This window comes from Sardina pilchardus, chromosome 8 (genome assembly GCF_963854185.1).
Source record: "Sardina pilchardus chromosome 8, fSarPil1.1, whole genome shotgun sequence".
In the NCBI taxonomy this organism is placed as follows: domain Eukaryota; kingdom Metazoa; phylum Chordata; class Actinopteri; order Clupeiformes; family Clupeidae; genus Sardina; species Sardina pilchardus.
Genome location: NC_085001.1, coordinates 2,321,717 through 2,339,993, shown reverse-complemented (window position 1 = coordinate 2,339,993; position 18,277 = coordinate 2,321,717). Strand labels below are relative to the sequence as shown.

Genomic DNA, 18,277 nt, shown 5'->3' with positions numbered 1-18,277 from the left:
GAGAATATCGAAGAATCCACATCGTTCAAATATAGGCATGTCCTCATTAGCTAAGCATTATCTTTTCATTAGTTAATCATGTCTGTGGCCCCTCAGATAAAGTGATGAACAGGTGGTGCTTTAAATGCATGAAGTTTGAAGTCATGCAAAAATTGTCAATTTACATTAATTAATGATGAATTACTCATGAGTTCATCATGTTTGTGGCCCTTCACCTAAAGTGGTAAATGGACCCTTCTTTATCACTGACGAAAGAAGTGGATTCTTCGATATTCTCTGAAAATGGTCTTAATTAGTTCATGATGAGTTAATGTATAGTTTACTTACCCCTTGGAGCACATTTCAAAAACCTAGAAATCACCATGATCATGTGTAATTGATTATTATTCATAATGATTTTCCCACTGTACTTAATGCTCAAGATGAATTTGTTGTCCATACCTGATGTCATTAATGACATACTATTAATTCATGTTTATTAATGAAATGTTCATGTATAATTAATGCATGAGTTAATGAATTAACTCATGACAATTCATGACATTTAGTTAACATGAATTCATGTGTAATTACTTTTCTTTTTTCTCCATGACGGTGATGTCCAAAATTTTGTCTGACAAAAAGTCATCATGATCATGCTTAATTAATCATGATTCATGATGATGTGCCAACCGTACTTAATGCTTAAGATGATGAGTTATTTATGTATTAATTCATTAATGACAATCAGTGAATTCATTTTAAGTCATAATGATTCATGATATATTAATGGATTAACTAATGGCGCAATTCATGCATTAATTCATGCATTAGTTCATGAGAATTCATGTACCCTTATTATAAAGTGTTACCCAACATTGTAGTTCTCTTGCAAAAGCGAACACAGCTTGATTAACTCTCCACACCTTCGTAAAAATGGTGTTTCTGTATCAAACAGTAAACACAAGCCAACATTTACTAGGCACACAATGTGTCAACTACACTGATGGTATGAATACAAGACACATGGCTTTTGCTTTCTCTGTGCACAAGGTACAGTATGTCAGTTTGAGGTCATACTTTTGTCATAGTTCTGTAAACATACAGGGATCCAAACTTCAAGTATTGGTGTTCACACTCATCAAAACAAATGCAAAGTCAAAACACAAAATAGTAATTTTACTGAGACAAAAAAAAAGAAAAAACAAATCTGTCTACATTGCATGCAATGTCCTCCTGTCCAAGGCCCCGGGCTCCTTGTCCTTGTCGTCCTCTCCCTCTCGCTCCTTCACCTCCTTCTCCTCTCCCTCTCGCTCCTTCACCTCCATGACCTCTTCCTAGGCCTCCTCTAATTCTCACTCTTCCTGCTCCCTCCATTGAACTCCACACGGATATCTTACCTGTGCCTTATTTACACTGCTCAGGCTGATTGCAGAGTGAACTAATTATCTAAAACAGTTTTCATGATGTGACCGTGTGCCATACAGTTGGCAAAACAGTGTAAATAATACTAAATGTGTGTATAATTTTGCTAGGAGTGTGTTGGAAATTTGGAAATTGAGTGTAAGCAGTGAGTAGTGTATAAAATTCCGCAAAAAGAGTGCTGAGGGCAGAATTGTCAACATTTCGAAATAAATCTAAGTTGAGGCATAATCTAGTTACCTACGGAGAACGCACATGTTAACAGAATGAACGGAAGGTGAAAACAGTATCGTAACCATCGCAACAATACATATTTCCGGGTTAAGGAATAAGGTGGATAGAGTAGACTAGTGTGTTCCTCCTGATCTGAAAGTGTATGCTTAATGAAGCAAGTGTGTTCATTTTGTCACCAGAGTTTGATTTTGACAAAGGGTTGTTAGGTTTTGATAGCAGAGTCTAGGTACTGATAGTAGAGTTTCAATTTGACATAGATGTGAAAGGTATATTTCCCAGTGTTGCGTTACTGTATGTTTACTTGTGTGTAGGGTTTTGGCACAGTGAGCGGATTTTTGCAAAATGTGTTCAAACAACGGGCAAAAACTGTAAACATTCAGTGTGCTAGTCAGTTAAAGAATGCATAGCCTACCTCTCTGAAATGCCATTTGTGATTGATGTGATCGAGGACTCTGTAGAAAAAAAGTATTTGGGACATGAGGCAAAGAATTTTCTTTCATATTCACATACACCCTATTGCCAAAAGTATTGGGTCACCTGCTTTGATTCGCATATGAATTTAAGTGATACTCCATTCTTACTCCATAGGGTTTAATGTGATGTCGATCCACCCTTTGCAACTATAACAGCTTCAACTCTTCTGGGAAGGCTTTCCATAAGGTTTAGGAGTGTGTTGGGAATGTTTGACCATTCTTCAGAAGCACATTTGTGAAGTCACACACTGATATTGCAGAAGGAGACTGGCTCTCAGTCTCTGCTCTAATTCATTCCAGAGGTGTTCTATTGGGTTGAGGTCAGGTTTCTGTACAGTCGAGTCAAGTTCATCCACACCAAACTCTGTCATCCATGTCATCCACCTCGCTTTGTAAACTGGTGTACAGTCATGTTGGAACAGGAAGGGGCCATCCCTGAGCTGGGCTTGGCCTCTTAGCTCCAGTGAAAGGAACTATGAATGTTTCAGCATTAACCAAGAGATTTTGGACAATTCCATGCTCCCAACCTTGTAAGAACAGTTGGGGGATGGCCCCTTCCTGTTCCAACATGACTGTGCACCAGTGCACAAAGCAAGGTCCATAAAAACATGTGACAGAGTTTGGTGTGGATGAACTTGACTGGTGTTTGTTGTTATTACAGTATACTTGAAATTCGACTCAATGTTCCAGAAATGTAAAATGTACAGAAATGAAACCTACATGACAGTGTAATGACACTTCATGACATGTTCAGGAAACATCTCAGATGGTTCACTGTACTTGAGGTCAAAGGTAAGTATTCATGACACTGTCAGAAAACTATTTTGGTCAGTAATAGTCCTTTGTGACAGCTTAATGACAAATCTGTCCCACTGTAGTTGAGGTCAAGAAAAGTATTCATGACCAATTTAGAATGGTGTCATAACAGCCAATTGCACTTAAAGGAATAGTTCGGAATTTTGGACATACTGTAGGACCTCATTTCCAACTTAGTCGGGGTGATATAGGTCGGTGGAGACCATTTTCAGTGAATTTCTGCCCTTCCTTGAGTTGCAGCGTTCATCTCGTGCTAACCTGGTGCCGAGATAACGCAAGTCAACAGTAACATCCAGCCTGCCACTGAAAACACTCCACAGAACACCCGAAACAAATGATTTATAACGTCAGACTATCGATGCACATGCCTGTGCTGTGTTGATAGAACAATGTTAGAAATAAAACTAACCTTGCATCGCATTGCAATAGCCTACTTTGTTTCCTGTATGGCAGTGGCAGATTGATATTGAGAAACTAGTCCCTCAAATTGTAATAAATCATTGAGTTGCAAGGTTAGTTTTATTTCTAAAATGATTCTATCAACACGGACATGTATAACGATAGTCTGCCGTTTTAATTTACTTGTCTCGGTGTGCTGTGGGGAGTGAGTAAGACTGTTTTGGATGTTACCGTTGAAATGCGTTAGCTCAGAACCAGCGTTAGCAAAGGGGAACGCTGCAACTGAAGGAAGGGGTTAAACGCGATACAAACTGTCTCCACCGACGGTATCCGCCGTTCATTCCGACATACCAGCACTCCGACATGGACGTCCAATTGTCGTAGTGGAGGCATGTCTCTTTATGGGAAAAAGTCCCACCACTCCGACATTTTTTGTTTTTCATGGTCGCAGTGGCGGTATTTAACTTTTTTTTCAAACAACGTGCCATTCCGACATGAGGTCATTAATAGGCTATTAATGTCATAACTATATCCAATTGTGTAAAAGAATAAAGATTCACATTTAAAATGTCATTGTGAAGACTTCTTGATATGGTTATGTGTCTGTTGCGTGCGCGACTCGGGGAGGTGAAAGTTCTGTACATGGCAAGTTCTCATTATTCGCGGACATTATTCGCGGTCATTATTTTGCTGTCACTTCGTCTGTTTTATGGCCTAGAAGGTTATATTTGGTATCTGTGGATAGCTCTAGCTCTCCTCTTTTATCTGACATGCAAGCCATATCTTTTTGACCACAGTTTCAAGAGTAAAGCAAACGAAAGTAGCGGTAGCTGAAGCTACTGTATATGACATTCTTATTTGTTTGTCACTTCGTCTGTTTTTATAACACAAAAGGATCGATGTGTTTGGTATCAATGGAAAGCTCTGTTTCTCCTCTTTCATTTGGTATGCGTGTCATGTCTGTGCGATGCCTGGTCCCGGAGTAATTCAAGCGAGAGCCGTGGCTGCGTGGGTGAACGCAGAGCAATATAGACTGTAAATATGATATACTTTGATTTAAATTCATGATTTTATTCTATTTTCATACTTGATCGTACAGACACGTGTCTAGTGTTGTTGGAAAGCCCCGGTTCTGCTCTTTCATGCAATATAGGTCTCATCTCGTTGTGACTAATAATCGCGGAGCAATGTAACAGAGAAGAATGGGTGTGTTTTTTGACGCACTTTGCGTCCGTCGGTCTCATAGGGTTCGTTAAATTGACTTGGAAAAAAATAGGATTTGTAAACTGTCGGAATGGGGGTACTAAAATGTGTCGGATTGGCAGCATGTCTAAATAGCAGCATGTCGAAATAGAGGCATGTCTAAATGGAAGCATGTCGTAGTGGTGGCATGTCTGAGTGGCAGCATGTAACCCTCCACCGACGTATATCACCTCGGCAAAGTTGGAAATGAGGTCCTATGTCCAAAATTCCGAACTATTCCTTTAAAAAACCTCGAAGATAAGTCAGGCCAAACACAGTTATATTTCAAGTCGTCATGACAATATTGTAAGCGGATTACATGTTCTTGCCTAATGTCAAGTTGTCATGACAAAGACACCTTCAAATAATGTCACCTTGCCTGATATCAAGTTGTCATAATGATGACACTCAAACAATGTCAACTTGACATTCCAGAAACCGAATGACAGATTATGACAACAGTCATAAACATCAATTAAGTGTCATTAATGTGCATGACATGTGTCATGTCATTCTTATGCCTGTTACATGTCATCCTTATGAAGACCCCTTCAAATAAAGTGTTACCAAATTTTCTTATCGTTGGTCAGTGTGTGGACTACTGGTATGACGCTATCAGTTCTGCCTCTCTACCAAGGATTAAGTGTCAATTTACTGTAATTCACTGTCAGAATTTTCATGTTATGTCTGTTGCTGATACTGTAGGTGCTTTGGCAGCAATGTTATTGTGGCTGCCATGGCAGGTATTGTTCAGTCTGTCAACAGCAAATATTTTGGCAAGAGAGATAAATGTGCAAGTTTCCAGCCTGAGCTGCAGGGCGAAATCCAATCTGACCATTCCAGTACATATGTTCTACATCAGTGGTTCTCAAACTTTTCACAATGAGCACCTCAGAGAACAATTGACTCTCCATGTACCACCATTACCACCAGCATTAAAATACGGTAGCGTAGGCCAATTTAAATTTTACATTGTACTTATTTTTTTTTTTTTCAAGACAGATAAAAAAAACAGAAGACAGAAAAATCGCTACATTTAAACTAGTTTATATATATATATGATTATTTTGTCTTCATGAAATAGAACATCTTGGAGACTCCCAGAGTACCACCACAGAGAGTCCGCGTACCACCAGTGGTACCCGCACCACAGTTTGAGAACCACTGCTCTACATGCTTCTCAAAACAGCAACATGGGTCACATGTATAAATGGAGCATGTTGAAACATGTTTACCTCATTCTCTCCCCATTCCGTTATGTCATGTCCAGCATGTTCTCTAGCCACACATAACACACAGATTGGAGTGTTGTCACTGTTGCAGAATAACTCCAGCTCTCTGTGGTGCTGTTGGCAGAGTCTCTGCTCCAGGTCTCCAGTGGCCTCCACCAGCTTGTGTCTCTGCAGTGCTGGAGCTGTGTAGTGCTGCTTCACATGGGTCTCACAGAAAGACGCAATGCAGGTCAGACAGGACTTAAATGCTTTCTTGGAGCAAACTGAACAGAGCACACCACCATCTTCCCTATATGTGAAACAGGGGAAGCAGAAATAAATCACAACAACTTTCTTAAAGGGACACTTCTCCGATTAGCATTAAGCTTGGTATCTTTAGAAAACCAGTCATGTTTTTGAATGCATAATTTGAATGCATCATTCCCTCAGTTTGCCTTTCCATCATTTTACATCATTGAAAGCAGGAAGTTCATGGGTTTCATTGAAATCCGTATTTCTCCCATCTCAAGGCAAACTTAGGGAATGATGCACAACCATTCAAAAACATGACTGGTTTCATAAAGATACAAGGCTTAATGCTAATCGGTGAAGTGTCCCTTTAAAGAGACCCTATGCAACTTTTTCATAGTCATAAAATCGCTTAGAAATCGTTGTTTTGCTTGACTGACCAGTTTTATCGAAACAGTCATATTTCCTCCCGCCCCCAGTGTCCCTATCCACTATTGCAACCTTGCAGTTTGTTCAGGAGGCGATCGCTCCTTGTTTACATCTGGAAGTCTGAGACGCATAAGGAACAAGAAGAACCACGCTTGCAATTTATAAATATATGTATAGCCTATACTGTATATGTATAAATATACACGCTAAAGCTGTAGGGGAAGCTCTGCAGAGAAATATACAAGCATAAAACGAGCGAAAACAAATCATAGCACAGCGACTGTCCTCAATAGATTACCAATGACCTCATCATTGATAATTCTGGCTATATAAGCATAGCCATCCTCATTCTCTTGGATCTTTCTACAGCCTTTGACACACTTTCCTATTCCAGCCTCCTTTACCATATACCTGAACACATCAGCCTAACTCCTGGTTCCAGTCCCACCTTCTAAACAGGAAGCAGTTTGTCACTCTCTGCGTTTAGACCGCCAGTTTGAAGTTACCCAAATCTGATTTTTTGCTCTTATGTGGCACGTATCCGATCTGTGCCACGACAGTGTAAACAGTAAAAAAACACAGGAATTCCGATCTCCTCAGATCGGATACAGGCCCCTTTCCTATGGCTTTGTTCACACTGGCAGTCGAAATCGGATGTCTTGCATATCCGATCAGAATCTGATCTTTCTGACTGACTGTTCTCATTGCATATTGCAAGTGATCACATCCGATCTTGGCGTGCAATGCTCAGATCCGATATAAATTACACACAGCTGGATTCATTAGGTAGAGTTGTACAGTACACAACCAAGTCGTCATGGATGAAAGCGGATTCATTTTTGATATTTTCCAACTTATTATGCGTAGCCGCGGCGCAAATACCTTACAGTTTGTGAGAAAGTGTCAGAAACGGAGGAAACTACTATATTCAAGTTTTTTCTTTGCAGCGATGTCAACGCGCAAGACACAGCCCTGCTGAAAAAAAACAGCAAGAAACCAGCTTAGGCTGGTAGCTGGTTTTAGCTGGTCTTTGCTGGTTTTCTTCCAGCTATTGCTGGTCTTTGCTGGTGTAGCTGGCTAGGCCACCAGCTAGACATGCTGGCATGACCATCTGAGGAAGCTGGTCATGCTGGTGTGACCTAGCCTGGCACGCCCTCCCAGTGACGTAACACCTATGGCTTTTGCTGTCGCTGGTCTGGTCAACTAGCCTGGCAAGCCAAACTACACAGAAATGTATAGTCTGGGGTCGGACCATTCACAGAGATGAAGCCTGTGGGTGGGATGACCAGTTGTCTTTCAAACTGCCTCTGCACGTAATAGGCCAGCATTTGTGACCAATCGTAGCCAGTCGGCAAAACGGCAAATACATCCTTCTTTAAAACGAACGACTTGAGTGCTTCTTTCTACTCAAACTTCAAAGAAAAGCCAAAGCCGATTCAAACGAGCACGCTTCGTTAGCCTCATCTTTTGTTTTTCTCTATGGTTGTGCGATACGGTCTCAAACCCAACTCGTCGAACGAGGTTGCATGGTCCAGCCCAAGGGGGCAGCGAACGTTCTGAGAGTGTAGACAGCATGGCGGCCGCCATGCTAAAAAGTAGACCGTGGCTAGCTGGCCATTCCATTGAATCCTATGGGGCGTAAGCGCCACTTTGACATCAAATAACGTTACAGCTGAAGCGTTTTAAGCCTTTATATGAACATTTTCTACTGTCGGAGTGCATACTACATTGTGAAATTGGCGTCATAATCTCGTAACTGTTTTATCGGCAGAGTAATAAACTTTTTCCGAAATCAATGTTAACGTGAGAATGCACATGCGTCCATAGAGAGTAAAGCGTCGCCTACGTCACATGTACGACACCTGAGCCTGCGCAGGAGACCTATGACGGAAATAGAAGACCTAAAAAAAACGTTGAAATTCTGCTTATCGGGAAGGATTTCTGAGTTCCCGAGATCTGCGGAACTGCCCCCTTTGGTCGAGAACCAATCAACTTTGAGCAGCTCCAACCTCTCTGGGTAGAGGCATGTTCAAGGCAGAGGAAAGAGTGTTGTTAATGGTTTAAACTCGGCAAACCGCTTTCTGACATCGACCAGTAGCAAATCGAGGCACTTAAAGGAGGCGGGTCAACCAGCGCTTGGAGAAACCGTGTTAGCACAGGCTCTTGGTCAGACTAAAGTCTCGCAGAGCCTTTGAAAGTCGATGGTAATCAGGCTAGGTGTGACCAGCCTCTCGTTTGGGATACAGCTGGTTTAAGATGGTCATGCTGGTGACCAGCCTGTCAAGCTTGACAAAGATGGTCAAGCTGGTTTTCTAGAATGACCAACATGAGCTGGCATGGCCAGTAAAAAACAGAAATATAGACCAGCAACACCAACTAAAATGACCAGCTTGAGGTGGTATGACAATCAAAACCAGCTGAATTACCATTGTAAACTGGGTAAACCAGCTGAAGGTGTGTTTTCGCGAGAGTTTTGCTGGTCTAGCTGGTTAACCATCATAGGGTGGTCAAATAAGATCCCTGCTGAAAAAAACAGCAAGAAACCAGCTTAGGCTGGTAGCTGGTTTTAGCTGGTCTTTGCTGGTCTTTGCCCAAAACACAGTTATTATTGCTGGTCTTTGCTGGTGCAACTGGTTAGGCCACCAGCTAGACATGCTGGCGTGACCATCTGAGGAAGCTGGTCGTGCTGGTGTGACCAGCCTGTCGTTTGGGATACAACTGGTTTAAGATGGTCATGCTGGTGACCAGCCTGTCAAGCTTGACAAAGATGGTCAAGCTGGTTTTCTAGAATAACCAACATAAGCTGGCGTGGCCAGTAAAAACCAGCAATGTAGACCAGCAACACCAACTAAAATGACCAGCTTAAGGTGGTACGACAATCAAAACCAGCTGAATTACCATCATAAGCTGGGTAAACCAGCTGAAGGTGTGTTTTCGCGAGAGTTTTGCTGGTCTAGCTGGTTAACCATCAAAGGGTGGTCAAATAAGCTGGTTAACAAGCTGGTCAACCAGCAAACCACCTTTAGCTGGTCAGGCTGTTTTTTTCAGCAGGGATGGTTAACAAGCTGGTCAACCAGCAAACCACCTTTAGCTGGTCAGGCTGTTTTTTCCAGCAGGGAGTAACGGGCCTGGCGCACGTGCTGAATCAATCGATCACTTTTGTCACTCAGAATTACGTTGCAATTGTTTGTCTCAGTGCAAATGATGAAAGGGGCACGTTGAAATCCTATTCAAGTGGTTCGACTGTTCAAATTGATCTCATATCCGATATTGAAACCAACTTCGTATGTGGTGCCAATCAGCATTTTATGCGGTTTTGTGCCGTTCAGACTAAACAATCCAGATAAGCAAAAAATCGACTGACAGTGTGAACCAAGCCTATGGGGTTTTAAAACAGATATGGATCGGATATTTGTTCATGTGTCTACAGTCTAAACAGACAAATCGGATATTCCAGTGCAATGTGTCCCACGTCATTAATCTGTGACAATTTTGCGCCTGTTAATGACGTTAGGTTACAATTCAGAGTGGGCGCGCTGGCGGAGCGGTTTGGTTAACTAGCCGGCGGCAACTCGCTCCCACCATTGTAAACCAGTGTTGAAATACAATGTGTGAATGTGTTTTCTGTGTTAACTGGTGCAGTGCCCGTAGCCTAGGCTACACATAATGTTTTACAAGAAACTTTTAGCCCATGCGCATGCGGGCCATTTCAAGTGTCTGGCAAATGTAAAGACACATGATCGGATTTGGGTCACTGGCGAAAGTAGATGTAAACATGCAATAAAAAAAATCTTATATGAGCACAAAATCGGAATTGAGCATATACGATCTGCAGTCTAAACGCAGCCTCAGACGCTCTAGTTCCACCTTGTCAGTGGCTATGCTAATTGACCAAAGCTAACCCTCCAAATACTGATTCCAAGGTCATAGTACATACTGAAGCATAGTGATGGCATTCTATCACACCAACGCACCTAAGGTGTTTATCAAAGCTGACAGTGGAGTCATCCTCTTGTACAATAGTCACATCGCTGAATGGTGAATCAGGTCTGTCAAGCAGACTCCTGGTAACAAGATGAAAAAAAAACAGCCAAACATCAAAAACATTGTATTCATATATTATGTATTTATATATGTTCCAGGTAAAACAATGCAGTAACATATTCCAGTGAACTGCTGCTGTCATACAGTATGTGAAGGTGTAATAGTTACCCTGTCCTGTCATCTGCAAATCGATTTGGATGATTCATTGACTGATCACTCTTCATGGACATCGCTCCTGGCACCGGGGATTGTTGACCTTCTTCGTGCAAGCTGCTGCAATACATCATCATAATTATATTTACATGATGAATTGTGGGATAGAAATGGTGATTACTGTGATGCAAATTGATGTTGTGATGCTGACCCCATGCAGACAGATTGATCAGCAGACTGTGTCTTGCAATCATTCCCCACAGGGGGGCCCGAGGAGGCAGCATCTTGACTTTGAAGTGTTCTGTGAAGATTCCCTGTTATGGATGCAGTTTGTACTTCCCTGCAGATCCTCTCTTTGGCAGTTGTAATGTCATCCTGATACTCGACTGAAGTCATCCTCTCAACCATCTTTGTGTCAGCTTCCCTCTGTTCAGAATGTCATGTTGGTCAATCTCAAGATTTTATATCAGTCAAACTAGGATGAAATTAGGCATGCACTGGTCTGATACTGATATTAGTCAGATACTCACTCAAATAGCTGGATTGGGTATCAGTGACAGCGAGGAGGGAACTGAAAACAAAGGGTCATCAGTTTAGAGGTATTTTTTGAATGGCGATGCCAACTAGTTTATTTGTTAAATTCATCTTGCCCATCAAATACTACTCATAGCTGCTTGCAATCAAGACATAGCCTACATTAGTGCAACATTGGGAACCCCACTAGGGGTGGCCAGAGATTGCAGGGGGTCCGCACAATGCCTGGGCTGAGGTTGTGAGGTTACCAAAATTATATTTGCACACATTAAATGTATAAAATTCCAATTACACACCTAGTTGGATAATCAAACATATTTTGTTCCACATTTAATTTCATGTAGCTATTTATTACCTCTGAGCTACTGTATGAACTAAGCAACCTTTAGCATTGGTAATTCATCCCTGGACTGTGATTGTTGAATAAAACCATGTCTGTAACAATTTCCTCGACGGGTTCATTCATAACACATTCATAACAGCTGTCATGAACTGCAAATGAAGCATATGAAACATGACTCAACATTCATACCAACACGTTCATGAATGTGGAAGACAAAACGACCAAAACTTGTCCAACAATCAAAAGGTCAGGTAAGGTAACTTTTATTGTACCCAAGGGTAGATTTGGTTGCAGGTAAAAAGAGTAGGCTGCTTACACAAACATAGACGACATAAATGACATTGACAGAAAACAAGAAAACATTGACATAACAGTGGCAACAGTACTCCAGACATAAAGACATGGTTAAATCTAAAAATTCTAATTCAGGGGATAAAATACAGAATAAAAGTCATCCTAACAGATTCTCGCAGCTAAGCCAGAATAAGTAATAAATCTATAATACATTAAGAAGACTGTGCAGTCAATAAGTTAGATAAATTAGTGTGTAGTCTAATAGCCTCAATGTTATGATTGCTGAGGGAACAAAACTGCCTCTGTATCTCTTAGTTTTGCAGGCGGGCATTTTGTACCTACAGTAGTAATCCATATACTGTAGGCTACAGGGTATTATGAATCCTCTCCAGCATTTGTAAACATCTCATGAATATTTTATTAAGTCTTCTTCAAATGTCACTTTACTATAGTTGTGAAGTATTCATCATACTGGGAAGTGAACTACTGACCATCTGTGGACCTCTGAATGGTTGGACATTCCAGTTTTATCTACAGCGCCCTCCACAATTATTGGCACCCCTGGTTAAGATGTGTTATTTAGCTTCTAATAAATTCATTTTTTTTCAAAATAATATAGGACCACAATGAAAAAAAAGCGTAAAATCCAACCTTTAATACAAGGGCATTTATTTAAAAGGAAAAAAATCCCACATTAAGAAATAATTATTCTTCATAAAATCACCTGTTCCACAATTATTGGCACCCCTAACAATTCCTAGGAAATAAATGTAATTAAAGTATTTCTGTCATTTCTGTCATTTCTACAGTAGTTTACAAAGTCAATCAGAGTATGTAGGAACATTTAATTAGTAATTCTTAACATCCTGTTTCCCTGGGCTATCAATATGACGTGACACAGAGGCCATTTCTCTTCAACATGGGAAAGACAAAGGAACACACTGTTCAAGTAAGGCAGATGTGTGTGGACCTTCACAAGTAAGGCAATGGCTATAAGAAAATAGCCACTCGCACACCTGCCCATATCTATGGTCAGAGGAATCGTTAAGAAGTTTAAAACAACTGGAACAGTGGTAAACAAGCCTGGAAGAGGACGCATGTTTATTTTGCCACCACGCACAGTGAGGAGGATGGTAAGAGAAATAAAAAAATCTCCAAAACTCACTGTTACAGAATTGCATCAAATGGTTGCATCTTGGGGTCACAAAGTCTCCAAAACAACCATCAGGCACTATCTACATGCCAACAAGTTGTTTGGGAGGCATGCAGGGAAAACAACCTTTCTCACTCAAAATCATAAGCACAAATGTCTGGAGCGGTACTGGGCCTTCAACTGGGACCGTGTGCTTTGGTCAGATGAGACAAAGTTAGAGCTTTTTGGCAACAAACACTCTAAGTGGGTCTGGCGTAACAAAAAGATGAGTATGCAGAACAGCACCTCATGCCCACTGTGAAGTATGGGGGAGGATCGGTGATGCTGTGGGCCTGTTTATCTTCCAAAGGGCCTGGGAACCTTGTTAGGGTGCATGGCATCATGAATGCTTTGAAATACCAGGACATTTTAAATCAAAATCTGGTGGCCTCTGCCCGAAAGCTGAAGATGGATCGTCACTGGGTCTTTCAGCAAGATAATGACCCTAAACATATGGCCAAGTCTACACAGAAATGGTTCACCAGACACCGTATCAAGCTCCTACCATGGCCATCTCAGTTCCCAGACCTCAACCCCATTGAAAACCTGTGTGGTGAGTTGAAGAGGAGAGAACCCAGGTCGTTGGATGATTTGGAGATTTTGTGCAAAGAGGAATGGTCGAAGATCCCTCTTTCTGTTTTCTCTAATCTTGTGAAACATTATAAGACAAGATTAGGTGCTGTTTTATTAGCAAAAGGGGGTTGTACAAAGCGTTTACATCAGGGGTGCCAATAATTGTGGCACACATGATTTGCTGTAAAATAATTATTTCTTAATGTGGGATTTATTTCCTTCTAAATAAATGCACTTGTATTAAAGGTTGGATTTTACGCTTTTTTTCATTGTGGTCCTATATTATTTGGAAAAAAAATGAATTTATCAGAAGCTAAAGAACACATCTTAACCAGGGGTGCCAATAATTGTGGAGGGCGCTGTATATATACAGTCATTGCTGAAGACAATTATGCATTTTTCAGAGGTTACTATCATAAAATAAACAAACAGGAAAACAAAAAACTAAATTCTCCTGGACACTGGACTTCCCCGTTGACTAAGATGTGACATGATCAGGTTGGCTAAAACAAAAAAGAGAGCAATGCTGCTTTGCGATTGTTGGACTTTAATTCTGACATGTGTTTGACGTCTTGTCTTCCACATTCATGAAAGGGTTGGTATGAATGATGAGTCATGTTTCATGAATCAGTCATGAATGCTTCATGTGCAGTTCATGACAGCTGTTATGAATGTGTTATGAACGAACCCCTCAAGTAAAGTGTTACCACAATTGTCTTGTGTGTGTATGTGGGTAGGAGTTTGGGTAGGGGGGCCTGGCTTGTCTTAGACACAGGCAAGAAAAGGTTGGGAAACACTGTAGTAAGGCATACAATACCTATTTTCTACCAAGGCAGTTTTGGTGCTGGTTCGGAGTCGGTGCTAAATTTATTTTCTTTTTCATATAATGCTTATTTGCTCTGCTCTGCTTCTGCCTCTCAAATGCTGGAGATTCACATTTTCACAAAGCCCAGTGAGTGACATTCATCAAGATCTTGCTGAAAACATGCAGACATCACCAGTGCATGTAGTCTATCTGCTTAAGCATTACCACACACAATGCTCTACAAACAGAGTTTGGTGTGGATGAACTAGACTTGCCAGTCCTGACGTCAACCCAAAAGAACACCTTTGAGATGAATTAGAGCCCAGACTGAAAGCCAGTCTCTGGAAGAATGGTCAAAAGAATATATTACAAGTGGTGGTTCATGTTCTTGTTCTTCAGTCGGTTGTAAAATGGTATTTATAAATCATATGATTTCAACAGTGCACTCCAACTGTAGGCGTGCAGTGAGGTAACTGGTTTATCCAGGTAAACCAGATCTTATGGGTAGCCAAGATCCATTTTGAGGCATGCGTATCTACTTGCACATTTTCTTTCAATTTCTGTACACAGCATGGATGAATGGCTTAATACTGCAGAAAAGTCTAAGTAGATTTACTTGTACTTGTAGCCAGGGTCTAGTCTTTGAGAGGCCACATGGCCAATTCTAATATTACCCTAGATGCCCATTTTAGAGTGTCCCAGAGTTCAGAACTCAATCCATAAAAAAGTGAACACAAAGTGAGGCCAGAATGATGGCAAATAATGGTTCCTGCCTCAAAACCACCACTGCTGCTAAAAAGATGAAGTCTAGAGTCATTGTGTAGACATGCAGAGGCTTGGTAGGTATTTTAAGAACCATTTTGAGAGCTATGATGGCAAATTTCCATTGATTATTTTAAAAGGAGAATTTTGGACATGCCATTTTTCCTAAAAATGTTAAAAAATATATATAGATCCATATTAACTCCTATCCTGTGAAGACTCATCCCACCATCTCCCTTACCAGGTAAGACAGACAGACAAGTCCAATGCATGTATTACAGTCAGTAATTTTGAAAAAGCAGGTCTGTCAACATTCTGATTTTTGTTAGTCAGACTAGATAACTAGGCTGAAATGTTCCAGTTCCAGAACAGGGGTCAGTCAGAGAGGGTTAAAACAGGGCAAAATCAATGACTTTTGTCTGTACCGTGTCAAGGGTTTCCCAGATCTCCTCACATAATATTTAATGAAACATCTTATTGTGCTGTCCTACTATTTCAGGAAGCACTATGCACAACAATAGGTTATTGTTGGCCATGTCCACGCCCTACAGAACACTGACAGAAGTGCACACACACACACTCACATACACACACACACACACACACAGAGAAGAATGTTTTCATTTCAATCAGATCACTCTTACTGTCTATTGTGGCTGTGTGTTATTGAGGTCACTTACCAACACTGAAGCCGATGCGTTCAAAAGGTAAAAAAAAATACTGAAGAGGCTGAGCAATTCCCAGGATTCTTTAGTCAAAGTCTAAGGCTACATGCTGTTATTTACAGTGTTATGCAAACATTTTTGAGCGACCCCCATCCTCTTAAGGTGGCTTTATACAGACTAAATACATTTCAGAAGAGAGTGGGTCTGTGTATCTTCAAGTGGTTATATCGAAGTAAGAACAAAATAATCTTGCTGAATATCTATTGTTAAGTTATGACCTAGTTTCCCATAAACATGAGCTACTAAGGACATTACACATTTAAACGTTGACCTGTCCCTCATTAACTACTTTACTCAAAATAAGACTTTTCAGCAGAATCTTTCGGTTTCCCAATAGGCCAATGCATTCACATTGGTAGTCGTCCTGTGGATGACGACAAGTAGGCTACACTGTAAACAGTGTTTAAAGGAGAGGATAACATTTACTTACACACAGTGTTCCTGAAGGGTTCCTGATGGTGGTCGTCATTATTCAAGCTGCTTATTATATCATTGTCTCACCAAAACTATTTACAAAATCTTGAGAAACATCATAATCTTCAGTCTGTTGCAAAATGCTGTTGCAAGTCTGTAAGTTTGTAAGTTCTTTCGATTTCAACAGCTATAAGAGTGCAGTGAGGTAACTGGTTTATCCAGGTGAACCAGATCTTATTGGTAACCAAGAACTTCCAATTTTGAGGCATGCCTATCCACTTGCACATTGTCTTATTTCTGTACACAGCATGGATGAATGTTACATTTGAAATAATAATAATAATGATAAATATAGCTGCAAGCAGCAATGTGGGGGCCAAGCAGGCAGGACAAAAAGGCCAGAGTTGCCACGGTAACTCAATGCTGTTACATCAGGTATATAGTTTTAAGCAGTCACAAGAATTTTGATGTCAAACAACCCAAGAATGGCCGAGATGCGAGCTCACTTCCTGTTTGGCAGCTTCGCCGCCAATTTCGATTGGCTGTTGTTGGCGAACGGTTTAAGATATCCTTCCGAAAAGCCAGGCCTATGTTACATTTGGGCTGAAGATCATCCGTGTGAAGTTTGGTGCAGATCGGATAAATTTTGTGACCTGTGGAAATGTTTAAGGGGTTTTGATTAAATCCAGTATGGCGGCCGAATAAAATAGGTTGATGTCACAAATTGAGCTGGGTCATCCTAAGGACCTTCAACAGTATAGCCAGGCACCAGTAGCAAGTTTAGATTTCAAACACATCAACAGCTACAAGCCAAAATGCTTTTTTGCTAATTGCAGCGCCCCCTAGAGGTCAAAGGTCACCAAATTTCTTGAGCCTCCGTGTAATGGGGTGTTGAGTCCATGTACTAAGTTTGGCTTTGATGTGTGCAAGGGTTGCTGAGATATGAGCCCACTTCCTGTTTGGCGGCTTCGCAGCGAGTTTCGATTGGCTGTTATGGGCCAACGGTTAAAGTTCCGAAGAAACAAAGCACGAGCTAAATAAGGCATGGTCTGAGGATACTCTGTGTCAAGTTTGGTGTCGATGAGACAAAAGTTGTGACCGATATAATCTTTTAAGTGTTTTTGATGAAATCCAAAATGGCGGAAAATCCATCATGGCGGAAAATGACGTCACAGGGTGCGTTGAACTCGGGCTGGTCCAAGGATTCCAAAGATACCTGGTTTTTGAAAATTGGCCCAAGGGTTGAAAAGTTACGTGCGTGAACGCATGTCCAACTTTGACCTGTTGGTGGCGCTAGAGCATATGAGGTGCCGACATGAAACTTGGTGAAATTAATTATTGGACTGTCCCCAATCAGTGTGCCAAATTTCACAACTTTTCACCAGTCGGTTCTATGGGCTGCCATTGACTCCAATGGCAGAGGTATAATAGTTTATAATAATAATAATAGTAAGAAAACATAGAAACACAATGGGTGCCTTCGCAGCTTCGCTGCTTGGCCCCCAATAATAATAATAGTTCTTGAAAGTTATGTCGGGACAGTTAATGTGTTAGATGTTTCTGATAGGCTCTGTTACCTGAGCCAGTGGTTGGGGTACCTCTCCCGTCTGGGGGTAATATGTGTGTGTTTTGGGGGTAAAACGTGTGTGAGATAACGAGAGGATGTGTGTGAGTTGGAGCTCCTATTTGAGCATGTAAAAGTGTTCTGGTGGCGTGGCTGTGCATGGCCTATAGCAGTCAACATTAAATGTACCGGTTAATGGTAAACTGTCTCATTGCATGGAATGTTACAGTATATTCCATGCAGTAAACATCTTGAATTCTTTCCCTCCATTGTGTCATTGTGGGAGGGTGTGGCTTCAGCCAGAATGCTCTTGGCTCTTACGTATTACTTTATTTGCAGAAGGAGAACTCTAGACATGTTTGGCTATGTCCATCAAGATCATCTGGCAATATTCCTAATATGTGTGATGGTTCTAACGGC

At 41.1% G+C, this 18,277-nt stretch overlaps 1 protein-coding gene across 2 annotated transcripts in view; it reads right to left on the bottom strand.

Annotated features, from left to right (window-relative positions):
* Window positions 1-16,448, bottom strand: part of LOC134088373 (up-regulator of cell proliferation-like) — a 32,297-nt gene extending 15,849 nt beyond the window's left edge. Inside the window, exons 1-7 of one of the 2 annotated variants that reach the window (XM_062542308.1) lie at window positions 16,310-16,448; window positions 11,182-11,222; window positions 10,863-11,077; window positions 10,667-10,771; window positions 10,429-10,518; window positions 5,801-6,086; window positions 2,048-2,087 (exon numbers count right to left, since the gene is read on the bottom strand). In XM_062542308.1, coding sequence (XP_062398292.1) covers window positions 2,048-2,087; window positions 5,801-6,086; window positions 10,429-10,518; window positions 10,667-10,771; window positions 10,863-11,059 — 718 coding nt within the window. In that variant the 5' untranslated portion in view covers window positions 11,060-11,077; window positions 11,182-11,222; window positions 16,310-16,448. The remainder of the gene's footprint in view (window positions 1-2,047; window positions 2,088-5,800; window positions 6,087-10,428; window positions 10,519-10,666; window positions 10,772-10,862; window positions 11,078-11,181; window positions 11,223-16,309) is intronic. The other variant, XM_062542309.1, reaches the window with a different exon arrangement.
* Window positions 16,449-18,277: the final 1,829 nt, after the last annotated feature.